The sequence below is a fragment of the Nematolebias whitei genome, chromosome 7 (assembly GCF_014905685.2).
Source record: "Nematolebias whitei isolate Nwh7 chromosome 7, NemWhi1, whole genome shotgun sequence".
Classification (NCBI taxonomy): domain Eukaryota; kingdom Metazoa; phylum Chordata; class Actinopteri; order Cyprinodontiformes; family Rivulidae; genus Nematolebias; species Nematolebias whitei.
In genome coordinates, this window is record NC_056504.1 from 5778140 (window position 1) to 5786485 (window position 8346).

General features: G+C 44.6%; 1 protein-coding gene across 1 annotated transcript in view; it reads left to right on the forward strand.

Moving 5' to 3' along the window:
* The window catches only part of LOC119412118 (kinesin-like protein KIF21B), a 40315-nt gene that overhangs the window by 29073 nt on the left and 2896 nt on the right, over positions 1 to 8346 (forward strand). Inside the window, exons 3-10 of the mRNA XM_037679092.1 lie at positions 309 to 491; positions 1359 to 1508; positions 5444 to 5578; positions 5876 to 6055; positions 6173 to 6288; positions 6394 to 6589; positions 7471 to 7660; positions 7792 to 7855. Of these exons, the coding sequence (XP_037535020.1) occupies positions 309 to 491; positions 1359 to 1508; positions 5444 to 5578; positions 5876 to 6055; positions 6173 to 6288; positions 6394 to 6589; positions 7471 to 7660; positions 7792 to 7855 (1214 nt within the window). The remainder of the gene's footprint in view (positions 1 to 308; positions 492 to 1358; positions 1509 to 5443; positions 5579 to 5875; positions 6056 to 6172; positions 6289 to 6393; positions 6590 to 7470; positions 7661 to 7791; positions 7856 to 8346) is intronic.

Consider the following 8346-nt stretch of genomic DNA (forward strand, 5'->3'; position numbering starts at 1 on the left):
GAAAGAGCCGAACGTTTTGATTTATGATTTGTTGAAGCGGCTCAAACTGCAGGACAAGAAACGCCCAAAAACCTACAGAAGAAAAATGTATCTCACATTATTTAATCAAGGGTTAAAAAGAGTGCTGTAGACGTGCACACTACTGACGTCTGCAAAAAGAAAAGCACATATACAGTAGTGCATGCCAGACACGCACATCCTCACTGAGTTCATCAAAGTCGAGTGATTTGACATTCATGTGCAAGAAACAGGCCTCCGTGTTTTGAATGCAAGTACATTGTCCTTGTTGTTGACGGGATGTGTTTCAGACGGGTTCAGGGAAGACCTACACCATGGGAACGGGTTTTGACGTGAGCCTGAGCCTCACGGAGCAAGGCATCATCCCACGGGCTGTTCACCAACTGTTTGAGAGCATCCAGAGCCAGAGGCTGCGTGCCCAGGAGGCTGGCATCCATCCGCCAGAGTTTAAAGTCAGCGCCCAGTTCCTGGAGGTGGGCTACAAATGACTCGATCCAACATTTAAACTACGTACATTAGATTGTCTCCACCCCCCACCCCCAGTTTAAGTGCGAGCGTGTATGCGCGCATGTGCTGGATGTTGGTTCACATTAACTCTAACCAGATGGGACAGAACAGAGGAGACAACAGGATCAAACTCCCATTCCACTAACGGGAAGTGACAGGCCGAAGACAGATGGGCTGCAGCTTCTGCTCGTGCTTTGTTGGTCCTGATTAATGTTGGCCATTACCTTTGACATTATTCTTCATCACCGAGGGCCAGAAAACGGATAAGAGCGAAGAATCGGGGGAGGGAGGGATGCTTGTGTAGGAGAAACGAGATGTATGACTAGTAATCATTTCCCCCGGGGATTTCTAGACGATAATTGTTTAAGCTTTATTAGGGAGTGGACTGTTGTAGGTATGAGCATCACCTGATAAATCATTAGTTTGTGAAAGAAATATTAGTATAAATAATGAATATGCTTTACATGCAGATTATTGTCATTTATTTGTTTTATCTGTTGTGCTCCTCGTTATCAGTGGGTGGTTTTTAGGTCAAAAGGTTATCGTTGTTGATGTAAACAGATGTGTGTTTGGCATTAGGTGGGAACAGCTGAGCTTTCAGCTCATGACCCCTTCATTCCCTGTTTTCAGGGAGATCATTATTGTGACTGCTGTGGCTGCAGATCTGTGTTTCAACAAGATTTTATTCAATCAAACGAGAGCAAAAGTCTCTGTTTTACAAGTTAAGGATGTTAGGAACACACGACAATGTTACATTTCTTTGCTGTGTAATATTAAGGTGATGTATCAGCCTTTTAAGAAACGTTCACAATGACTGTGGTGTGTGTGTGTAGTTGTACAATGAGGAGATCTTGGACTTGTTTGATGGAACCAGAGATCCAGAGAGTCGCAGCAAGAAGTCCAACATCAAAATCCACGAGGATAGCAACGGCAGCATCTACACCACAGGCGTCACATCCAGACTGGTGCACTCGGAGGAGGAGGTGGGTTTGTGTGTGTGAAATAAGGAGGTGTTTCTTATTTTGATTTTTGTTCTTTTTACCTGGAAAAAAACATGTTGAATTTTTCACCTTATACCAGCTATTGTTGCTGATTTTGAAGTGACTGATCTATTCTCTCAACAGAACCAAAATAGGATTGAACAGAGTAGTTGGTAGAAAAAAAAAAAATACAATGAGCTTTGATGTTTTCTGCCTTTTTATTTTAAAAACACTTGATCTTTATTTCATTATACTTTTTGATGGTGGTAGCACAAAAAGTGCAAAACTATAGCCTCTGAGAAAATTCCCATGACACCAAATTTACTGTCTGTTAAAATGTGTGATGTTAACGATGAAAGTGAGTGCTGACTGAAGCAAAGTGTGGTAAAAGCTAAACATACGTAGCATAAGAGCTGCCAACAGCCACCTGGTGCGCAGTTGTCAGAAACGAGTAAAAAGGTTAACGATGCAAAAAAAAAAAAGGTATGAGTCAAACGAAGTACTTTAACCCAGGCTAGTTCACCCCATGAAGCTTCTTTGTCCTTTGTAATCAAGATGTCTGAACAGTTTTAAGAGGCTCGCTAATTCAAAACCACTTTAAAGTAACGAATGACAGTGGACGAGAGGCGTATTTGAACAGTTACAGTCTGGAGACGAAGGTCAGAAGAGCTTCAAGAATGTTTGCTGAAGAATTTCACGCACCATTATTCATGCATCTATTTTCTTTACCTGCTTGTTCCTGTTTAAGGTTACAGAGTGCTGGTGCCTGTCCCCAACAATCAGTGAGTGAATGGCAGGGTAGACCCTGGACTGGTCACCAGTCCATCACAGGTCACCAGTCCATCACAGGTCACCAGTCCATCACTGGTCACCAGTCCATCACTGGTCACCAGTCCATCACAGGTCACCAGTCCATCACTGGTCACCAGTCCATCACAGGTCACCAGTCCATCACTGGTCACCAGTCCATCGCAGGTCACCAGTCCATCACAGGTCGCCAGTCCATCACAGGTCACCAGTCCATCACAGGTCACCAGTCCATCGCAAGTCACGAGTCCATCACAGGTCACGAGTCCATCACAGGTCACCAGTAAATCACAGGTCACCAGTCCATCACAGGTCACCAGTCCTTCACTGGTCACCAGTCCATCACAGGTCACCAGTCCATCACAGGTCACCAGTCCATCACAGGTCACCAGTCCATCACTGGTCACCAGACCATCACAGGTCACCAGTCCATCACAAGTCACCAGTCCATCACTGGTCACCAGTCCATCACAAGTCACCAGTCCATCACAGGTCACCAGTCCATCACAGGTCACCAGTCCATCACAAGTCACCAGTCCATCACTGGTCACCAGTCCATCACAGGTCACCAGTCCATCACAGGTCACCAGTCCATCACAGGTCACCAGTCCATCACAGGTCACCAGTCCATCACTGGTCACAGTCCATCACAAGTCACCAGTCCATCACTGGTCACCAGTCCATCACTGGTCACCAGTCCATCACTGGTCACCAGTCCATCGCAGGTCACCAGTCCATCACAAGTCACCAGTCCATCACTGGTCACCAGTCCATCACTGGTCACCAGTCCATCGCAGGTCACCAGTCCATCGCAAGTCACCAGTCCATCACTGGTCACCAGTCCATCGCAGGTCACCAGTCCATCGCAGGTCACCAGTCCATCGCAGGTCACGAGTCCATCGCAGGTCACGAGTCCATCACAGGTCACCAGTCCATCACAAGTCACCAGTCCATCGCAGGTCACGAGTCCATCACAGGTCACCAGTCCATCACAAGTCACCAGTCCATCACAAGTCACCAGTCCATCACAGGTCACCAGTCCATCACAGTGCCCTATAGAGACAACTACCACTCACACCAAGTGACATAGTAGAGTTGCCAAATAACCTAGCGTGTATGTTTTCAGACTGGGAGGAAACCAGACTTGTGAACAAACATTACATTTAAACTTCATGCTGAAAGGCTCCAGCCGAGAGTCAAACCTGCAACCTTCTTGCTGCAGAGCAGCGACACTTAACCAACAACAATGTGCAGCGTGTGCTGTTTTAAATCTTTTTAAATTGGTGACAGAATTAAAAAAGTAGTTGTGTGTAGTTTATTCAGTAAACCAGAGCAAGACTGAACATAGAGCTACGATAATTAACCTTTGCTTTGAACTTATCGAAATATTAACATCTGAGAGACAAATGGAGACAAATGTGCACTTCTCTGTGAGACTGTAGGAGTGGTGTGGAGAATGTGTATTAATGGTGTTTGGAGGAAGATAAAGAAAAGGAGTGGTGGCGCAGAGGTTAGAGAAGGTGGGCCTGTGATCCGAAGGTCGCTGGTTCAACTCCCGGAACCGACATCAAAATGTGGGTAGGATTGCTGAAGCACTCGTCCCCGTCTCCACCCTCCTTTGCCCCACTCTGGACCCTTGAGCAAGGCCCTTAACCCCCAAACTACTCCCCCGAGTTCCCTAGATGGCCGCTCTCTGCTCCACATAGAGAGCTGTGGTAGCTCGGTTGTCTGTGGTTGTGTCAGGAAGGGCTTCTGGTATAAAAACAATCGCCAAGTCTTTGTGCAACTTACCGTATTTTCCACCGTACATGTCTCTCCGCCCTATAAGTCGCATCAGTCCGTATTTGTCTAATAAAGTGGAAAAATCCATAAATATGTCACTTCGTCGTATATATCGCACCTATTATGCGTCACCGCTGATGTGTCGCGTTTGTTACGCATCATTGCTGACAACCCGGGAATGTGGGCAAGTCAGCTGCATTTCGCCGGGGCGGTGCAGCTGGTTTGATGGTTCCAAGCAGCGAGCACAACGAAGGTGGGGTTATACGGCAAGCCGATTCAGTCATTAACAGCTGGTGAAGATTCTCAGTCATCTAGGACACGGTAAATTCAATAAAGTTTAAGAAAGAAACAAAACAAAGTATAACAACAAAGTTCTTGCTCAATAATCCAGGTATACAATCCAACATTTTTCAGTCAGGTCATCTGGACTTTGTTGTTTTCAACCAGTTTGACACGACCGTCACCAAGGAAGAGGGTCGGCAACGGAGGAGGGGCGTACCAAAGAGACCATCTTATCACAAGCAGAACTGGTTTGTTCCACGTTGGAGTAAGCTGTTGGGGGAAGAATCAGTTTTGTTGTGCATTTTCTTGGCTGATGAAGCCTTCTGGATCAAAGGCGAAACGTTTCAGCACAAAAAAAGAAACTGTCTAGATGACCTGACTGAAAAATGTTGGAAAACAAAGTATAATAAATAAAGTCCAGTTGTTTTTGTCTTGAACTTTTTTGAATTTGTCATTATAGCCACGTTTACCTATTACATGATACAACGGTATGCCATACTGCTACTGCTACTCTGCTGCCATCAAGTGGCTGAAAGTGGTACTGCTCAATTTTTTTTCCAGTCAGATTGAATGAAAGCCAAAAAATGGTTTATAAATATGAAAGAAAATCCATAAATATGTTGCTTCGCCTATAAGTTGCAGGACATGTAAATTATGCAAAAAACTGTGACTTATAGACCGAAAAATACAGTAGTTGGCTGTGGCAACCCCTGAAGAAGGGAGCAGCCCAAAGAAGAAGAATAAGAAAAGGAGGAAGATAAAAAGGTATGGGTCGTTTAAAAAATGAGGATGCAGCATAAGAGTGCCAAGTTGAATCTTATGGGTAACAGATGCTCATGTAAAATAAAGATGTCTGGAGCATTTCTGTTTGGAGACAACTAGATGAAGAGATTTTCTGACAGATGAAATGAAATTGTGTGTTCTTAGAACTTCGCTGAGTGATAATAGGTTTTAATATATTAAAAATGAAGCAATTATTCCTTTTCAGTCTGTTTTTTTTTTATCATTGATTTGTTCCTCTTAATTACAAATTAGAAACAAATCTCCATCTTTTGTGTGTGCTTCAGCTGCTGCAGTGTTTGAAGCTCGGCGCTCTGTCCCGCACCACAGCCAGCACTCAGATGAACGCCCAAAGCTCCCGGTCGCACGCCATCTTCACAATCCACCTCTGTCAGATGAGAGTCTGTCAGCAGCTGCAAATGGTGAGACTGGAGGTTTGAAGTTGAGAGGTGTATGTACTGGAGAAATGAAAGACGAGAGCTCTGAAATCATGACAGGGAGGTTCATACTATCTGCACAGTTTAATGGAGGATAAGACAGAATTACCATTGTACACCACTATCATTGAACACGCAAAACAAATCTAAAAACATTTTGTGTACATTTACAAAAAAAAACCATGCAAACGGATGAAACCATTGCCACTTTAGTGCACAACACAGTAATTTATGAGAAACTTGTCTCTTTTTGTTTTGATTTTTCCCTTTTCTCACTTGCAGAATGGAGGAGGGGAGAACGAGGTGGTGAATGGTGTGGACTCTGGTCCCATTGCCCAGCCGGAGTACGAGACGTTGATGGCCAAGTTCCACTTTGTAGATCTGGCTGGCTCCGAGAGGCTTAAACGCACCGGGGCCACAGGAGAGAGGGCCCGAGAGGGAATCTCCATCAACTGTGGACTGGTGGGACAAACACAACCAGTTTCTGTTCTTAGTTGCTGCACATTGCTCTGCTCCTCCTCTGCACATCTGCTTCTGTGTAGTAAACTGCTGTTTACTCGTCTCTCTTCTGTGTGTCAGCTCGCTTTGGGAAACGTGATCAGCGCTTTAGGTGATCAAACGAAAAAGGCAGGACACATCCCATACAGAGACTCCAAACTCACCCGACTGTTACAAGACTCACTGGGAGGCAACAGGTACACCTGCATGCACTAACAAATACATCTTCAAATGTTATTAAACAATTAATATACAAAAGATTAAACGGCTGCTTATGAGAGCCAATGTCCCCAATGTTGCAGCCGCACAGTAATGATCGCCTGCGTGAGCCCGTCAGACCGGGACTTCATGGAGACGCTGAACACGCTGAAGTACGCCAATCGAGCCCGAAACATCAAGAACAAGGTGGTGGTGAACCAAGACAAGACCAGCCAGCAGATCAACGCCCTGCGTGCCGAGATAGTCCGACTCCAGATGGAGCTGATGGAGTACAAGGCGGTGAGTGACGAATGTCAAGGAGAGACCAACAGAAGACGGACAGGAAGCAGGCAGAGTTGGTGACGTACGAGCACAGGAGTTTGGAGGAGAAAAATTATGTTGGATAGAAGAAGACCGGAGAGAACAAATGGGAAGTAGCAAGATAAAAATGTGATTAACACGCTTTTTTAACTTGCTGTCAGTGTAACTGATATAAGACGATGAGAGAGGGGTGAAATGATGCATGATGGGTAAACGTGAGAAGAAGAAAATGGACAACGCCGCAAAGAGTAAGAGTGGATCGTGTTACTGAGGCCATTCCTGCTGCAGCAGATGATGAATACGTGAAACTAAAATCCACCGGTGGAACATTTACACATCCACTCATCTCTGCTGTGTGACAGTTAGGAGGATTGCATTTTTAAATATCAGCATTTTACACGCTCTGGTCATAGACAAGAATATATTGTTTTGATTGGAGGAGTCGAATACTAAGTCTGTGGAGCATGAGTCAAGAATAATGAGATTTAAAAGAATTCTGTCAGAAGTTTATTTTTATTCTATAACCTCCAGGTCTCTCCCAAACAGGCAGTCGTTTATATCGGCTGTCTGTTCATGTATTAAGGTTATCAAGGTTACTGAAGAGAACACACAATGACCTTGAGATCGTTACAAGAGATGTGATGTGACTGGAGTCCACAAGTAGCAGAGTTCTGCGAGCTGTGGCTGGATCAGATAGTGATTCTGTGTTTCAGGCTTAAACAGCTGGACTTCTGTCCATGTCAAGCCTCCAGAGTTCAACAATGGCTGCTCCAGGAGACTAACTTACTCAAAACAATCACCTTTTGTTTGTTTTCAGCTCTGACTTTTTTTCACGTTTGTTGGCTGTTTACTTGGTGCAGGGGAAGCGTGTTGCATGTGAGGATGGTTCGGAGGGCTACAGCGACATGCACCAAGAGAACGCCATGCTGCAGAGGGATAACGAGACGCTGCGGCTCAGAGTGAAGGCCATGCAGGAGACCATCGATCACCTCAACACCCGCGTGACTCATCTGCTGGCCCATGAGGTCAGCACTCTGCTCACCAAGTCAAGTACGTGAGAGAGATGCTTTATCGCTTCACACTTCACTTGAGCTCTCCTCGTTTCTTTTAATTAAGCTTTTCAAGACTTTACCCATTTTTTTAAAGGTAATTTGACAAACTACATTTTCTTTGTCTTGTAGGTGAAGGCAGTGAAGAGATCGGAACTTTAATACAGAACTACATCAGAGAGGTTGAAGAGCTCAGGTAAGACCTCAGGCCTTCCATAAGTAAAAAAAATAAATACAAATGCATTTAGTTCAATTTATCTATATACAGTAGCCCCTCGGTTCGTTTATCGCAGACTCCTTGTATCGCTGTTTTTCCACAATAAGATTGGTCAAGACACACATTTGGCTGATTGATGGATGAGCCGCATAATCTGCATGAAATTTTTATTTAAAATGAATTATTTTAGAATATTCAGCACCTGCTGCACCTTTGTGCAGCCCACACTGCAGGATAAACTTCCTGCTTCAGCTGATCAGCTGTTCTCCACGCAGAGTGGAGAAGTGGGCGTGGCCAAGAACGCTTGCAGGGGACTGAGAGCAGACGAGGCAGAGAGCTGAAATCATGACATTCTGTCTCTCAGAGCGTTTAGAAACACTGTTTAGAATATTGCAAGAGTGTGGGAAGGGTTTAAAACACCTTTACATATATATATATATATATATATATATATATATATATATATATAT